Below are 16,602 nucleotides of genomic sequence, written 5' to 3'. Positions count from 1 at the left end.
GTCGCCGCAGTCCATAGTCAGCAGTTTGACTTTAAGAAATGTAGAAAAATATTGCCGGTGGCCACTGGGTGACGCTGTTTCCCGAGTTGGGCGAACACGCTTTAATCGAAACGGACGCATTGACCTCGCTCCGTGCTGGACTGGATAACCCCTGCCAGTCTCACGGCTCGCCAGACACGTCCCACAAGTGTCTGTCCGCTTCACGCAATCACGCAGGACGGTGATCTCATCACAGAATTGCATTTCAAAGGAAACAAACATAGGAAACATTCATCATCATTCATCTTTTGCTCCATTATTTCACTTGGAGATCAAAAATTAATTTTAGAATTGACACCTATCTCCTGGGCTCCAGCCCCCCCCCTGTACTGGGTGAAGCTGTTTAGAAAGTGGATGGATGAATGATGTGCTGGAGACCCAATTATACACTGTGGCACCGTTGTTAGCATTGCTGCCCTGCAGCGCTAGGGTCCTGGGTTCAACACCAGACCTGGCCGGGGAGCTATCTGTGTGGAGTTTGTATGTTCTCCTAGCATTCACATGGGTTTCGTACAGTTTCTCCAATGTCCTTCCAAAGTCCATAAAAATACTGGTGGGTTAATTGGCTTCTGGGGAAATGGGCCCTGGTTTTCAGAGCACTCTAATTATCTGTGTTCGTGGTCCTGTCCAGGGTGTAGCCTGCCTTGTGCCTGTTGCTTGCCAGGATGGGCGTAGAAAATGAATGGAAGGCACTGACTCTCTGGAGTAAGTCCGAACGACCTGAGAGGAGCGCCTCGCTCAAGAGAGCAACAGCAGAGTCCCAGCCAGGATTCGAACCCACAGCCCTTTGTTGCAGAGCCCAGACCATTATTACATTCAGCTGCCTGGTAATAATAATAATTAATAATTGCTTACACTTATATAGCGCCTTTTTATGGACACTCCACTCAAAGCGCTTTACAGGTAATGGGGATCCCCTCCACCACCACCAATGTCCAGCATTCCAGGACAGGTAGGCGCAGCCTGTCCTGGAATATCCTCTGTAATGCACCTGGAAATGACACTTACTTGCAACTGATTTGGTTCACTAATTTCCTGGCAGCTCAAGAATCTAGATTTTTTTTTGTCAAATGTAGGAAAGGTAGTGATTCTAACACAGATCCATATCGTGCTCTGATGTAACAGCGTCAGACTAAATTTAGCAGTTCTATTTGATCATATTCAAATGAGCAATCTAAATATAGCATATTCCCTCTTTGTAACCATTGCTGCTGTTGTTTGTTCAAAAGCAAGACCTTCCTTGTCTAAATCCCTGCTGGCTATGCCCTAGAATCATATTGTCATATAAAGAAGATCCTCTAGTTTAGATGTAATTATTGTTGCCTCAATCCTGTCTGCAATATGAGGCAGTATAGACCTGGTCTATAATTACTTGGTTCAGGTTTGTGCACTTTGTATAGATGGATACTGGATTAGCAATCCTCTAGTCCATTAATAAACTTGATTTACACATAATGGTTGTCATATCAGGAGAAGGTGTTGTCACTGGAGTTGAGGTTTGGGTTGGTGGGTCAGGAGTGGGGGTAGTCATGAGTTTAAAGGACGAAGGGGTTAAGGCTAGAGCCCTGTGGTTGCGGTTAACATGAGAGGCAGGCTTGGGAGATAGAGGGTTGATGGCTTTGTGCTACAGACACAAGAAGGTGAAAGATGCAGCCTGCGATAGGGGAGAGACACACTCAGATAAAGTCAATCTTTGATTTTTAATTTGAACTTTCATTTCTCTTTTAAAAAAAAAGGCCCTGTATGAGTTGCTTGGGAATTGAGTCAAGGTCAGAGCTGACAGACGGATTTTACTCACGAGTGTGGAATGCAGAACAGGGAAACTCCTTGGTGTGAACCAATGCGTACTGTATATCGATGTCATCACAGTTTTCCATTCACCAACAAAGAGGCAATTTGTCCTTTGCACAGCAAAGACCTGTACTGCGGTGAAATAAGAGGTTTATTTTGGGGCCTTGTGAAGCCAGCTGACTGCTCCTTGCTCAATACAGTGGGTGTGTGTCGACAGACAGGATTTTTGGACATCATCACCAACGATAACAAATTATTAGAGTGCTCTGAAAACCTTTTACAGGGCCCTTTCTGTTTGCTCACCACAATTCCAGAAAGGCAAAAAAAAGAGGTTTATAAATGTGCACATTAAAAATTGCTCTCTCTCCGTGGGCAGAATTGCATAACATCTGAGAGTGGAGACAAAGGGTTTCAGCATGAGATAGTCCCGTGTCCACCTGTGCATTCCTGTATGATGGAACAGAAAAATATGTGGAAGTAAAACTCATTAGCTATAGGCACTAGGTGCTCAGTGGACAGGATCTGCAAGGAGGAAGGCACAGCTGGAATGTTGCTCAGCATCTTGTACTTCATATAGAGGCAGAAAATGACAACTTAGCCTGTGTGTGTGATTTGTCCATGTAACTTAAACAGCCAGGGGCTCCATCAACTACGTTACACATAATAATAATAATAATAATAATAATAATAATAATAATAATAATAATAATAATAATAATAATATTATAAACTGTACTTTATATAGCACCTATAAAGGTGGCTTCTCATAGCACTTTACAGAACAACAGCAAGGCATGTACAATGAAAATACACAATGAGAGGAGACAGTAGATGGAGATACTGAATACAGCAAAGGGGTAAATAACAGAACAAGTTAGGTAGTTAAGTATAGGTCCTTCTAAAGAAGAAGGGTTTGAGCCTAGATCTGAAAGAGTTTAGCGAAGGTGACCTTCTGATATCCTCAGGGATAGAGTTCCAGAGCTCTGGGGCAGAACAGGAGAAGGCACTATCACCCATAGTGCGTAGATGGGCTTGGGGGACAGAGAGGAGACCATAATTAGAAGAGCGAAGGTTGCGAGGTGGGGAGGAGGATGATAGTAGCTCAAACAGGTTCTGAGCTGCCCAGCCAGGTGAACACCAAAACATACTCTACACAGTGCATATCATGTAACAGGGTCAGCGCACTGAGTGAGCTACAGAGGTGATGTCGCCCCACCTCGGAAATCTGAAATGGAATAATGTGCAGGGAGAGCCGTGCTCGGCACATTTACAGAAAAGAACGATAACCCTGTGAAACTATCACGGGACACCAGAGTCACCGGATAGCTCATTGTCCTGTTGTGGTGTTCGGTATCCGTTTATACCTGTTAAGCAGATACCAAGCACTTGGTCACTTGAGAACTCCCAGTGCACACCACTGTAACATACAGCGTGAGCCTGCGGAGGAAGTGAACACTTCAGTAAATCGTAAAGCAGGAAACATTTTTGGTATTCCTCGGAGAGCCCTCGCTGCTAAGAATATCTGTTTCCTTATTCATCTCTGAGGTTTTTTTTTGGGGGGGGGGATGTTGGCTGGGAAATCAATTCTACAAGCAGAACACAAATGCAAATATAGATCCTGGGTTTATGTAATAATGGAGATGCGTTCTTCAAGTTCCCAGTTTGTGAAATACCTTGGCATAGCTCTAAAGTATATAAACTTTAGTTAAACATGTGACACAAGAGCTGGCCCAGCATGATGTTGACATAGAGGAAAAGCAAAACAGGCTCTGTGAGGTAAGTGATCTGGGAGTAAAATGACAGCGGCGGTTTGGAAGATGTTTAATAACTGTTGCCGCCACTCATACTGAAAGTAAAGAAATCCTGTTCCGCGAAAATAAATTTGAACCCTTTTTGTCACATGTTCAATGAGAGCTCATCCCGTCTGATGCAACAAGATGTATTGGACCTTACTGGGGTTTAATTCTCCCCCAACGAGCAGAAACCAATGTGAATCTCAGATTTAGTCTTTCCACAGGAGGTATTGTGATTGTTCTGCTGAAGCTTGGTTAAGTATACATAATACACACATTTTATTATACCGAAAATATTTTTATGGTTAGATCATTATGGTTTATGATCGCTATTCTACTCACTGGATTATATGTTATTTTTAATTGAGGAAATATTTCTAATATGACACATCATAAAGATCTGTTTTAATCCTGTCTCAGGTATACATGTATTTCAGAATTCTGACATAAATCCATACTAGAGTAGTATCCTGTCTCACACAACGGCAGGCTATAGACAGGTTATTTCTTGCATAGCACTGGTGGGTTTACAGCAAAAAGAAATAAAATATTCATTGTGCTCAGGCCGGACACCACATCCACTTTCTGGGACTGATACAAACACTTGCCAGGCAACCGCTTGGGTCTGTTTGGATAGGCTTGGTTACTCAAAAGGTTTTAAAACGACAAAATATAACTGGAAAGGCAAAGCCGGAGCCAAGCGACGGAAAGTCGCTTTCCCCGTCGGTCCTGGTCAACTGTGAAGAGAGGGTCTGCATCGAGGTGCCCTTCGTTAATGAGCCCGTCACTGGGGCGGGTTTTATTAAATAAAAGCAATCTCAGTCCTTAAGGATCACGCAGTGCCCTCAGTTTAGTTTGACCTGTAGAGTTATTACATGAAGGATGACTCTGTTTTATACTTTTACTTTAATTCCAGTCGTGAGGTCTGCAGACGTGAAAAAAGATAACCGGCAGCCCTAAGGAAAAATCTACCGGATGTACCCCCGGAACTTTAATTTAAAGTTTTCTCCGTTTCCTTCAGTGGAGCTTTAGGGTTGCACCTTTGTGTTGTATTTTAGGGAATGTCATTTGGGCTGGATTTAGTTTATATACAATAAAAGCAGGGTTGCTCATGCTGACTTGTACGTAACTCTTTAATGTGTTTTTATTTATAGTGAGTGACTATCGTGTGGATATCTTCGTATTAAGAGAGGGTTTTTAAAATCTAGTATCACTAACGCGGTTAGACTGTTGACACTCGCCTGTGGCCAGCGCAAGGTGACTCTTCCTTCGTGTTTTTTGCTAAAATTTTATACGTTTAGATAACTGGGCCTTTGCGACAATATCACTTGAGTGACGATGCGCACAACGTAGGGCACATTAATCACTGAAGTGCGTGGTCAAAACTTCAATAAGGGGGCAATAAGTAAATCGTGGTCACTGGCTTTCAAACTCGGCTTGTTTGACTTTTATTTATTTTTTGTATTTTAACGTAGCTGCGTCTAGGTGCTGACGGATCATGAGTCCTTTGGCCGGCGCTGAGATGGTGCGGACCCCGGTACGGCTGTATCGCTACCTGCTCAGGTGTTGCAAAGTCCTGCCCTCCGCGGCCGCGCAGAAACACTACAGACATGCCGTGAGACAGGTAACGTGGTCTTCATCGCTGCTAATTAAGACTAACAGCTTATCCTCAGTTCAAGCCAACCCTTTCCCCCTGACACTGTGATGATGATATGAACGCAGGTGTGCCAGTCTCAGGGTAGGGCTGTCACCCGGAATTTGACGCGGCAGGGGCCTCGCGTGTTGCGTGTAAACTAAACTAAACTAAAACTAAAAATATTCATCGTGTGGAATATCAGGAATTGCATAATATTTTTTTCGAGAAGCTTCTGCGGTCCAGATCAACCTGAACAGCTGATGCGTATTCCTGACTTCCTGCGCAGAGACTGTGCGAATGAAGGGTTTTATCTAAATTAAGAAAATTCACCTTATGGGTGACTGTAAATTAAAGGCAGGAAAGAAAAAGGCGCATATGTAAAATACTGCTAGATTTTTTTTTATTTCACCATCCTTTAGACTGGCCTCACAGCTCTGGACACCCAAGTTTGATTCTGGACTCTGGGTTCCTGAAGGGCCTTGTGTGTGAAGTTTGCATGTTTCACCTGAGTTTGTAGGGGCCTTTTCTAAGTTCAACGTAAATCACGCCTGTGTCCTTGTGCCCTATTGAGGAGTGATTGTGATCCTCATGTGACTTGCGATTCCAGGAAAGAGATTAGGTTATCGTGACTCTTACTGGATGTGAAATGCTTTCTGATAACGTTTTATTTTGTTAAATAAAACAATATAAAGCCTTCAAACACTAGGCTTGGAAAACACCTTCTAGAAGTTGAAATAAAAGTAAATAATAACCCAAGGCATAGGAATTGCAATGATAAGTCGTGCAATATAAGGATACAGTATAGGATATACACATATAGGATGTGTTATTTAACACTGCACTTGGAAGGTAAAAGAATTTGGTTTGAGTATAACCAGCTTCCAGTAAGCACACACATTTATAATTTAGTATACATAATATCTATGGCTTCACTTTCATTCTCAGTCTGAACAATACCACAGGGAAAAACTGAGCCAAAAAAACTACATCTTCCCAGACATCATACTTCATAATTACCATACATACCAGTTACACAAGTGCAGTTACTTTACATGAGTGCATTCCTTACTAACAGATGCAAAAAACAGCTTTCTTCCCATTATGGTTTTCCAGCTGTTCATAGTAGATTTAATGCAGAACCATGCTAAGCTTGGCTCTGCCAAATAAGTCCAGATCATCTTATACCTCCTTCCTGTCTCTGTACAGCTGTGCTGGGAAACAGTTTTTGCTTGCAGGATCTTCAGCACTAGAGATACAAAAACTGCCTGGCATTCTGTTTTTTTATCAAACTACTGCCACCTGTAAATCAGGCTTTTCCTTTGTCCTCAGGTTTGATCTTTTAGAGATTAATGTTGCACAGTGGTATGCTATACAAACTCCTCTGACAGTCGCACTGGTGTGACGCTGTACTGTGTTGTGAAGACCTATCATGGATAGAAAATAAGAGTGTAGGTTTTAGGGATTTATGAGTTGAGGGTGTTTGGAAGAGTCAGTCTAGTCCCAATCTCAAAACACACAAAAGTCCAATAGATCTTTCAAAGGCCTTGTCCTTGGATCAATAATACCAGCAACCAGATGGAAAGATGGGGTGGGCAGATGGCCTCCTTACGTGTTACAATGTCCTGTGTTTACAGAGCTTCGCCTCTCATGCAGATGAAGATGATCCCGAGAGGATCCAGCAGATCATCCGACGGGCGATCGTGGACGCCGACTGGGTTATGGACAAAGTAGGTGCCATCCTAGCCCGCGTGTCCTGCAACAGTGGTTCAGGGCACCCCTTCTCTGTTTCCACTGGGCAATGCTAAGACACAAAAGGGCAGACAACGCAAATCAGTACATTATGCTAAGACAGCACTAGTCGAAGCACATCTGGAGGACTGCCTGTACTCCGAGTCTCCGTGTTACAATGTGGGTGTGGGAAAAAATGGAGAAAGTTCTGAGAATCTCTGGTGTGCACCTGCACCATTTATCTGCAGTGAAATTGGGACAATTGAAATCCAATTATGGTTACTAGGTAGTAGGTCTTAGCGTGAGTCAAATGCTGCGTATGTGCACCCAGAGTCACTGGTCTGGCAGGGTATTCTATTTTAAAAAAAGAATTGCCTCAAAGTAAAAGCAAAACATACAGTATTTATATACTTATTATCACTAAAGTATGCTAATCACACATTGTGTTCTGAAAGTACACTTTTTAACTTGACTTTCAAATTTGGCAATAGAAGGAGCCTAAGAAAAGGAAAATTACAGGTTAGGGGTTCATGGTTACCCGCTCGTCTCCTCTGTACCCTTGGGCTACTAGGCAGGGCTACATTCTGTGACTTAAGAGGCTATTAGGAGATAAACAAGATTTTTAGAGGTTTTTTCAGGTTTGTGGGTCTACAGACACGTAAAGATCTATATGCAGGATTTTAAACTTCATAATTTTTTTGACCAGTGGAGGTGTGCCAGTACAGGGGTTGTTAAAATTCTGACAGCAGCGTTCTGAACAAGTTGTAGTGGGTTTGAAATAATGTGACTCGAGTTGCCGGAGAAAAGCTTGTTAGAAATGAACAGAAGCACACTTTGTAACCCAAGGGGTAAAGCCAGCCGGACTGTAGCTGGGAGAAGCCAGTGGGGGAAAAAAGGATTCAGCATAAAAAAACTAGGCTTGTGATGGAGCTTTCTGTCTGAGCAGAGCCACTGGGGTTCGTGCTTTTGGAATTGATGAGGTCAAGATGAGCTCTGCTGCTGTTGTTCGCTGCCATTGTATGTAACCAGAAATGGCTTGTCAGTCTGCTGTCTTGCTTGTTCTGCAGTACAAGAAGTAAACGGAGCCCAGAAGAGAAGAAGAGGAGACAGTACCTGGTTCTGTGTTTGGACCCGAGGGGGGGGATTGGAGGAGCTGTGCCGAGCTTGTCTTCAGGAGTCCGGTGACCGGACCGGACCGGAACGGGAGGGGTTGGGGTGAGACAGGCCATCACTCTGAGACCCTTGGTACCGTCTGGGCCCCCCTCTGTTGCCTCGTCTCCCAGGGCTCAGCAGGGCATGAGAAGCAGCTAGCAAACCAGAAACGTCTCTTGGAGTCTGCTTTGGTCTGTGGAGATGAACACAGCAATGCTGATGATGGAGAACACAGGTGGCCAAACATTTGTTAATGAGTGTTAATGGTGTTGCTTTCTGCATGTTGTACAGTAATAAACATGAAATTCTTGTGTGACATTAAGTTAATTACTGGTGTAGCTTGTGGTACTAGGTATACCTGTTCTTTCACAATTATATCCAGTCCCTTGAGTAAGAATATCAGAACATAAGAACAGTTATAAAGACTACAAATCAACACATTCTAAAATCCCTGTGTCACAGTGTTTATATTTTTCATCGTGATTTGAATGCACTTCTCCTACAAATACTTGAATTTCCTACAGAGGCTTTGAGTTTTTCTTGTAATTTCTTGGAAGGTTGCATAACATCTACATTTGAACTTTTTGTTCTTTGCTTGTCAGATGTGTTTCTTTTAATGCATTCTTACACCTATCAGAAAATTCACGTCAGAAAATTCAAGCCTACACGTCAGAAGCACATTGTGTGAGCCATCAGGATTCCCTGACAGCTCACAGCTAAATAGTTTGTATTAAGCAATTAGTGGGGATTTATATCTTTTAACATGCAATAAATTAAGTACTCGTGGTAGGTTAAGAAACATTTAGTTAACAGATTTATTTCATCACTATCTCGAGAATAAACCAGAAGAAAAAATAAACCTTTTGTTTTATTTGAAAACATCAGCTTGCCCATCTGTATAGACCAAAAAGTAAATGAAAGATAAAAGGTTACTTTATTTTATTTTGAAATCAAGGATTGGAAAAATTGTCTTATCTGTTTTTTTAAATGTGTACTCCTCTCCCATATTCCCTTATAGACAGAAATGTCCCACTCCCACTGCCTAGCCTGAATTTATCTCAGTGTGAACAGCACCTTCACAGGCTGCCTCACACTCAAGAGCCTGATGAGTCAGGTGTGTTTCCACACATATCTGGTTTTGCAGGAAAAACATAATAGGTGTTTCTTCTTTTGGTGAATTCTACCTAGGAGGCATCCAGGAAATTAATGCTGCGTATAATTGGGAGATCTAAGATCTAAGATAATCAGGCTAGCATTAGAATGTAGATATATGGCTTATGGGTTAAATATTGTTAAACCATAAGTCACTATTTACAGATTGTGTCCTTGTTCCAGGTTTGGTCTTTTTTGATGTGTTGGTATCCTTCCTCGTGTTTCGATGCTTTTCAAAGTGTCGGATTGGGCTCGGCAGATACTAAACAGTACTGGGCTCAGTCATGTCTCGGCTGAAGAACAAAGAGGGGCTTGTCAACAGATGGGGGTGAAGCCAAAAATAAAAGCAAAAAATGAAACTTCAGGTCATTGTGAACGTCTTAAATGTTGTTTGCCCGAAGTGTGTTGAGTGACGGAGCTGTCCTGCAATGCTGACTTTCTGAAAATTAGGCTCAACATATTTAAATCAACATTTTCTAAACCAATGACCTATTGGTTTCTAATCCCTGTCTCTCGAGACTAAAATCGTGTGAACTCTTTGCTGGAGTAAAGTATAGAGTAACAATACTTTGCTATATATTACTATACTGTGTAGGACTGTGAAGGATCTCCATTCATCAAAGGTTGTGAGGGAACATTTCCTCCTGAATGCGAGAAGAGCTAGAATAATGACTCATTTTTTATCCACTTTATTGTGGAAATGTGGCAACTGCAGGCCACCGAACTGGCTAGCTCTTTTCGGAAACGAGGTGGTAACACACCTCATTTAATAGAACACAATTAAAAAAAAATGACTAACCAGTCAAATTCTTCAGTCCATTCTTTGTTTCTCGATGTCCTCCCAGCTAAGATTAGAAAGCTGCTCATCCAGTTGAGTTTTCCCCTGGCTGTGTGGTTAGAAAAATCAATGTTTTGTCATGAGTGGAAAAACATAGGACATAACATAACACAGTACATAAATATAGCAGGTATTCTGTGTTCTTCATGGCCTCAGTTCACTAAATGGAAGTTCATAACTGACGATTTGGAGAGGTAATAACAGCCGAGCTATTCTCACCTGGCTGTTCTACATCCCCCTCATGACCGACGTTTGCTATACAGTATATGTAACTCTCGCACACACCCGTTCTCACAGTTTTTGCATTTATCTCCTCTCCACCTTTACAGCTACACTCTCTGAATGGGGGATCAAACCTCCACATCCTACGGCCAGGAGGCTACCCCTTAACTCCCCAAGCTGGTTAAGCCAAAACCGATTAAACTTAAATGCTCCAACATTCACAAAGCATCTGATTATGGGACATCGTTGTAGCTCATGAGCTCCAGGTTTTATTTACAATTGGAGGGCAGATGTTGATGCAGGCTGTGTCCACGCACAATGGGATATAGCTGAATTCTCTAGGTGTCCGAAAGATTTCCAGTCGCCAGCTGTCAGTTGCCTAAAGACTGTTGTGCTGGACCGCTCTCCCCATGGAGGTACAAAGCCTGCCATCCGGCTGTTCAACAATGTACAAAACAAGAAGCACCTCACTAATCAAACGGCCCTGATATCAGGAGCTGGTGTTTATCGACAAGCACTCCTAAGTGAAATTGTGATGGAGTTTATAACGAAGGTTCGGGAGGGATGACAACAACCAAGTGCAATCGGACACAGCCGTCAGTAATTAGCTATCGCTTCTGACAATCCATTCCTCTCCCAAAACGCTATAAATACAAACGTGATCCCCATCTCTCCCTCGCGAACGTCTTTTGCATCCCCACCTCCACCCCATCTCCCCCTCTGCAGCTGCCCCTCGGTCACCCTGCAGGGGGCATCCTGGCCTCCTTGTCCTATAGCCAGGAGGTCAGCCCTCAGCCAAGCAATATCGAAAGCCAATATCCGCTCCATAATAGTTAATCGCGCTTTGATCTTGGGTGTTGTCGTTGCTAGTGAATGATGTTTACACTGCTGTGTCTACAGTATATCCTCTCTGTCTCACATGCTGCACAGGGATTATTCCCGGGCCAGTTGTGACCAGTGTGGCCGCACAGACAAGAAGATGTCTGACCACCCAAAGCAGTTAGTATAAACCAGACACTTGGTTTCATTGACAGTAACACAGATCAGGCGTTCTTCATTGCTCATCAGCGAATTTACACTGGCATTTTTTTTGCATTCACTGAAGTCAATGTGAAAATACATTTTCCAAATGATTGCTTTATGAAAATAGGACACTATTGTGTCTCGTGTGTATTACATTACAGTTTGAGGCAGAGGACTGTGCTTGTGTGGCCAGGCTTGGATGTTATTGGGTTACTGTGGTAAAGAGGATATGTGCAAGTGCAATGAGTTGAGCACAGTTATGCTTACAGGTAAATGGAAAAAATGAATTACCACCTGACAATGTCAATAGCAAGAATGCCGTCTTTTTGGAGGAAAGCCACTGTTTTGTTTGGCTACTTCTTTATTTGCGCTGGTTCTCCGCTCCTGCAGTCCGAAGAATGATGAAGTGGAAATTTTCAAATGAAACAGTTCCGTGAGCTTTCATTTACAGAAAACCCTATGGCTTGCCTCAAAGGCTCACTCATTAGCTCAGTGCATGGCTATAGGCCAAGTTAGAGAAGAATTAACAGGTTTAGAACTGGACAAATCCTGAAAATGTCTAATTAATACTTTGGTTACAGGAATGAGGATCTAACAAACACGGCCAGAGACAAAGGTCCCAGGGAACTAGGAACTAAGAAGCCCAGTTTTCCAGTTGATGGTGTGGAGGTGTGGAATGTACATTATGGACATGTCACTCAATATATATATAAGCCTGTTCAGTACCAGTATAGAGGCTTCTAAGGGACACTATGTTGCTTTGGTGGACCTGTAGGTGGTGCTCTTCTTCTCTCTAGGCCGGAATTTCTAAACTGTAAGACATACTGTCCACTGGAGGAGACAGTACACTGAGATCTTGACTGCATGCACATTAAAGATGCGATGGCACTGCTTGTGAGCATGAGGGTGTTAACACAGGTTTCCTGGTTCGGCTCCACCCTGGGCTTGCACATTCTGGCCTCCCCAAAGCTCCCTCTTCTTTTGCCAAATGAAGCAAGTTTCCCCTTTTCTGCACCTGATCTGCTGTGTACTGGGGCTGCCGAAAGGCTACCTCATGTCTCCCAGGAGGGCCTGCACTGCAGCGCTGATGAACTCAGTCACCACCTGCTACGGTATGTGTAAAGTGCTTTGGAATGCTTCAGGACAGGTTTTTTAGAAATCCCAATAATAATTATATCAGATTAAAGCATATCTGAGCTAGTGAAATGTCCCAGCATGTAGGAAGATTGGAAACTGGGTGACCTTTAAGCAGGTAAGGCTTACTAACACAGAAGGAAAACAAAGGGCTATTTTTGCTCTGCAGTTCTTGCCTTGAAAATGGGATTCAGCTGTTACTCTGGCAAGGAATGACCTCATACAGTACATGAATGAAAAAAAAGCAGTGCCCTCACATCTTTCAAAAACATCCCTAGGCTAAGACCAATTTGAACGAGAGCCTGGATCCCAAAAAAATAAAAGGGAAATTTGAAAACGTACAAACTTGGGCAATAGCTGTCTTGGCAGAATCCCAGGGATGTGTGAATCAGAGTTGTCGAAAATGTGGAAATCCCACTAGAATGTAATTCTATGAATTGAAGTTAAAAACACCAAAACAGATTGGCAGTTCAAGTGAAAGTAAAAGTATAATGTCAGACTCAATCACTTTTACAGGATTTTTTTTTATTTTGTTATAAAAGTTGAAATGAAGAGATACTATGCCAGTGGTTGATCCAGATATTAATCATTCATTTGCTAAAGTCAACATTACACCTCAGTAAAAACACAGAAGGGAGGGAGACACTGCAGAAGCTTTATGTAATAAACCCACCTTTTTTCTGTACCAGGAATCATGTTGTACAATTTACAGGAAACACCACCATTCTGTGATCCCTCCCTCTTCCTATCTTCACGCAGGGCGTCATCAAAAACATCAGCCATTAGTCTGCTGTGCCCTGTTTCTAGATCGTATCCACCAGAGTCAAGGAAGCAGCCCAGAAAAAAAAGAGAATAAGGAAAGAATTAGGACAAAAATGCCTTGGAATATGTCATAAAAAGTAAAGGATGGATTGTTTTGTGTTGAGTATCGGTGGACAGTAGTGAAGTGGTCAGCATCGCTGCCCTGCAGTGCTGGGGCCCTGGGTCCAGTTCTGGCCAAGGGGAACTATCCGTGTGGAGTTTGCATGTTCCCTCTGTGTTCCTGGGTTTCCTCCCACCATCCAAAGACATACAGTTGAATTGTCTTTTGGGGAAACGGGCCCTGGTGCGAGGGTGAGTGCCCAGTGGTGGACTGGTGTCCTTCCCAGGGTGTACCCTGCCTTGCGCTTGTTGCTCGCTGAGCTAGGCTCCGGCTTCCTGCTACCCTGAACTGGAAGTAGATGTTAGAAAATGGACAGATGGATATCGGGGGGGCTCTTGTTCCTTTGCAGCCTTACGAATATTTCATTAATCTTATTAATGGGCCTGAGCAGTCTGTTAACCGCAGTATCGCTTTCTAAATACGGTATTCCGGATTAAGGGATGAGTCTTCTCTCTTTTAACTTCCTTTTTCAGTTAGGCAGGCTTTGCAATGCCACCCCCTATTTAAACTTTTAATTGGACCTCAATTAAATAACTGAGATGTTATTCATCATCCGACAGAACTCCCTCTGCCCTTTTTCAAAGGTGTGTATTGTTTTTACTTTCTCAGTTTCCCTCTTGCTGGTGATTCATTTTGAAATCTAGCAAAATCATTATAATAATTGCTTGCACTTATATAGCACTTTTCCACTCAAAGCACTTTACAGGTAATGGGGACTCCCCTCCACCACCACCAATGTGCAGCATCCATATGACGGCAGCCATAGTGCGCCAGAACGCTCACCACACATCAGCTATCAGTGGGGAGGAGAGCAGAGTAATGAAGCCAATTCACAGAGGGGGATTGTTAGGAGGCCATGATTGATAACAGCCGATAGGGAAATTTGGCCAGGATGCCGGGGTTACACCCCTACTCTTTTCGAGAAACACCCTGGGATTTTTAATGACCACAGAGAGTCAGGACCTCGGTTTTACATCTCATCCGAAGGACAGCGCCTGATTACAGTATAGTGTCCCCGTCACTACACTGGGGCATTAGGACCCACATGAGCCGCAGGGTGAGCGCCCCCTGCTGGCCCCACTAACGCCTCTTCCAGCAGCAACCTTAGTTTTTCCCAGGAGGTCTCCCATCCAGGTACTGACCAGGCTCACACCTGCTGAGCTTCAGTGGGTTGCCAGTTGTGAGTTGCAGGGTGATATGGCTGCTAGCCATAATAATTGCTTGCACTTATATAGCACTTTTCTGGACACTCCACTCAAAGCGCTTTACAGGTAATGGGGATCCCCTCCACCACCACCAGTGTGCAGCCCCACCTGGATGATGCGACGGCAGCCATAGTGCGCCAGAACGCTCACCACACACCAGCTCTCAGTGGGGAGGAGAGCAAATTAATAAAGATTTCGAATTTCGGCGGTTGTAGAGTCCCCTTGAAGTCAGTCCGTCCCCGACCCGACCCTGAGGAGGTGATGGGGATGGTTTTGGGTTTGGTAGTAAGAGAGAAATAGCCGAAGACGTGGAAGTAGGGCAGACACATTTGTGTAAGAGACGGGGATTGATAAATACCGTAACACGAGAAGGATGTTCCGCTCCGTATCACCAGGATCAGTTGGAATCATGAGCTCAAAACTAGAGGGGCTCCTGTTGTTTTCTGCCAGCATTTTTTTTTAAAAAGCGTGCATTTGGGACAGAGGGCGATGCCTACATCGTGAATCTATCTTTCAGATCAATCCGACACGTTCTGTGCGGTAACGGCAGTTATTGGCTGAAGACAGCGTGGCGCAACCACAGCGCACGAAACAAAGGACAACAGAGGCAGGCTCAAGCCGTTTACTGGAAAGCCCACAATTGATTTACAGAGGCTGGAGTGTAGCTGATACCAGAGCCGCAAGCCAGGTCACCACTTCGCTATTGTGCGGCGTTATATAACCCTAAAAGAGCATTGATGACATTACGCATATCTTTTACATGAATTTACCAAAAACGTTTGAAGGACTTCCTTAATGTAACCAGTGTTGTTTACTTCGCATTGTTCAGGTACCTGTAAGGAAAGGTTCGCAACAAAGGCGCTGACAAGAAAAGCCGAAGAAGTGAATGCACTCTGGCATATTTCTGGTTTTCAACTGCTCAGCCAATAGATTTTAACAGATAAATGGTTGCACAAATGATTTCATAACACTTCCTCTTATTGTCGTTTTTGTAATGATCCAATGAATTTGAGTTTTGTTTTCCTGGTTAAATGCTTTTTTTTGGTCTTCTAACTATCCCCCCAACACACTGTTGACCTCATTTTATTCTGAAAAGAAGGAAATAACATTATTTTATCAAATAACAACACTGCCTAGGGAGTGTTGAACTTTTCATTTTGCAAGACATTGCCATGTTTTAGCGTGGAGAAAAGAACGAATGAGCATCTTACTTCTAGGACTTTTATTTCAACTGTTGGAAATATGAAACGACTTGAACCAGTACAGAGAAATAGTACAAAATCGACAACCTTAAGAATATGTCACCTGAAGAAGGCCCCACGGCCGAAACGTTGTGTGATCTTTCTTCTCTTGTTCCTTTGCAGCCTTACGAATATTTCATTAATCTTATTAATGGGCCTGAGCAGTCTGTTAACCGCAGTATCGCTTTCTAAGTACGGTATTCCGGATTAAGGGATGAGTCTTCTCTCTTTTAACTTCCTTTTTCAGTAATCCTGTAATTAGGGTGTATTGTAACTGCATTAAACTGTTTTGACTTGAAGAATAGAATCTTTTGCAGACCAGGGATTAGTTTTCAAATCAGGAGATTTAACAGATCAGTGGTTCCCACACTACAAATACTATGATAATTCCTTCCAATGGTTGTTAATAAATAGGTGAATTTAATTTTATTAAATTTTTGTAACCAGCGATTTTAAGATTTTTTTATTTCGTTGATACAATTGATGAACTTAATATTAATACACACGTGTTTCGCAGGCAGTTGTCATCGTCACTGTTATTTTACACAGCATGCATGTATACTAGGTATATAGAAAAGATAGAAATAAACAGAGCCTGCTTCTAGATCAGAAATAATGGATTTGCAAATGCAATTTATAATGGTTATGTGAAATGTAATTGCATGTGACATCCATGTGTTATGTGCTTCTTCTTATTAATAATAATCTTAGTTTAGTATAATTTAA

General features: G+C 42.9%; 1 protein-coding gene and 1 long non-coding RNA gene across 4 annotated transcripts; one reads left to right on the top strand and one right to left on the bottom strand.

Annotated features, from left to right (window-relative positions):
* The first annotated feature begins 4,631 nt into the window (after positions 1-4,631).
* lyrm9 (LYR motif containing 9) lies at positions 4,632-8,455 on the top strand. Of its 3 annotated transcripts, none has more exons than XM_015367365.2 (4): positions 4,632-4,776; positions 5,099-5,247; positions 6,894-6,986; positions 8,055-8,455. In XM_015367365.2, exons 2-4 carry the CDS (start codon positions 5,122-5,124, stop codon positions 8,064-8,066), a joined length of 231 nt encoding a protein of 76 aa, XP_015222851.1. In that variant the 5' UTR covers positions 4,632-4,776; positions 5,099-5,121; the 3' UTR covers positions 8,067-8,455. The 3 variants fall into 3 exon arrangements, with proteins under 3 accessions (XP_015222851.1, XP_006640989.1, XP_015222852.1); XM_006640926.3 differs by having other exon boundaries at positions 4,634-4,744; XM_015367366.2 differs by lacking the exon at positions 4,632-4,776 and adding an exon at positions 4,791-4,880.
* Positions 8,456-10,092: 1,637 nt separating this feature from the next.
* On the bottom strand, positions 10,093-15,211 carry LOC107079912 (uncharacterized). The gene is made up of 3 exons (XR_001480815.2): positions 14,994-15,211; positions 13,182-13,311; positions 10,093-10,178 (listed from the first exon to the last, which is right to left on the bottom strand). It is a non-coding gene; the product is annotated as an uncharacterized lncRNA (long non-coding RNA).
* Positions 15,212-16,602: the final 1,391 nt, after the last annotated feature.

Source organism: Lepisosteus oculatus, chromosome 26 (genome assembly GCF_040954835.1).
Source record: "Lepisosteus oculatus isolate fLepOcu1 chromosome 26, fLepOcu1.hap2, whole genome shotgun sequence".
Taxonomy (NCBI): Eukaryota; Metazoa; Chordata; class Actinopteri; order Semionotiformes; family Lepisosteidae; genus Lepisosteus; species Lepisosteus oculatus.
Note: the sequence above shows the minus strand (reverse complement) of the source record. Positions and strands in the feature narration are given on the sequence as shown.

Bases quoted from the DNA above. Each gene is read 5' to 3' on its own strand.
- lyrm9 (XM_015367365.2), top strand. From the start codon at position 5,122: ATGAGTCCTTTGGCCGGCGCTGAGATGGTGCGGACCCCGGTACGGCTG. The intron at 5,248-6,893 runs GTAACGTGGTCT...CTGTGTTTACAG, and splicing joins ACAGACATGCCGTGAGACAG to AGCTTCGCCTCTCATGCAGA.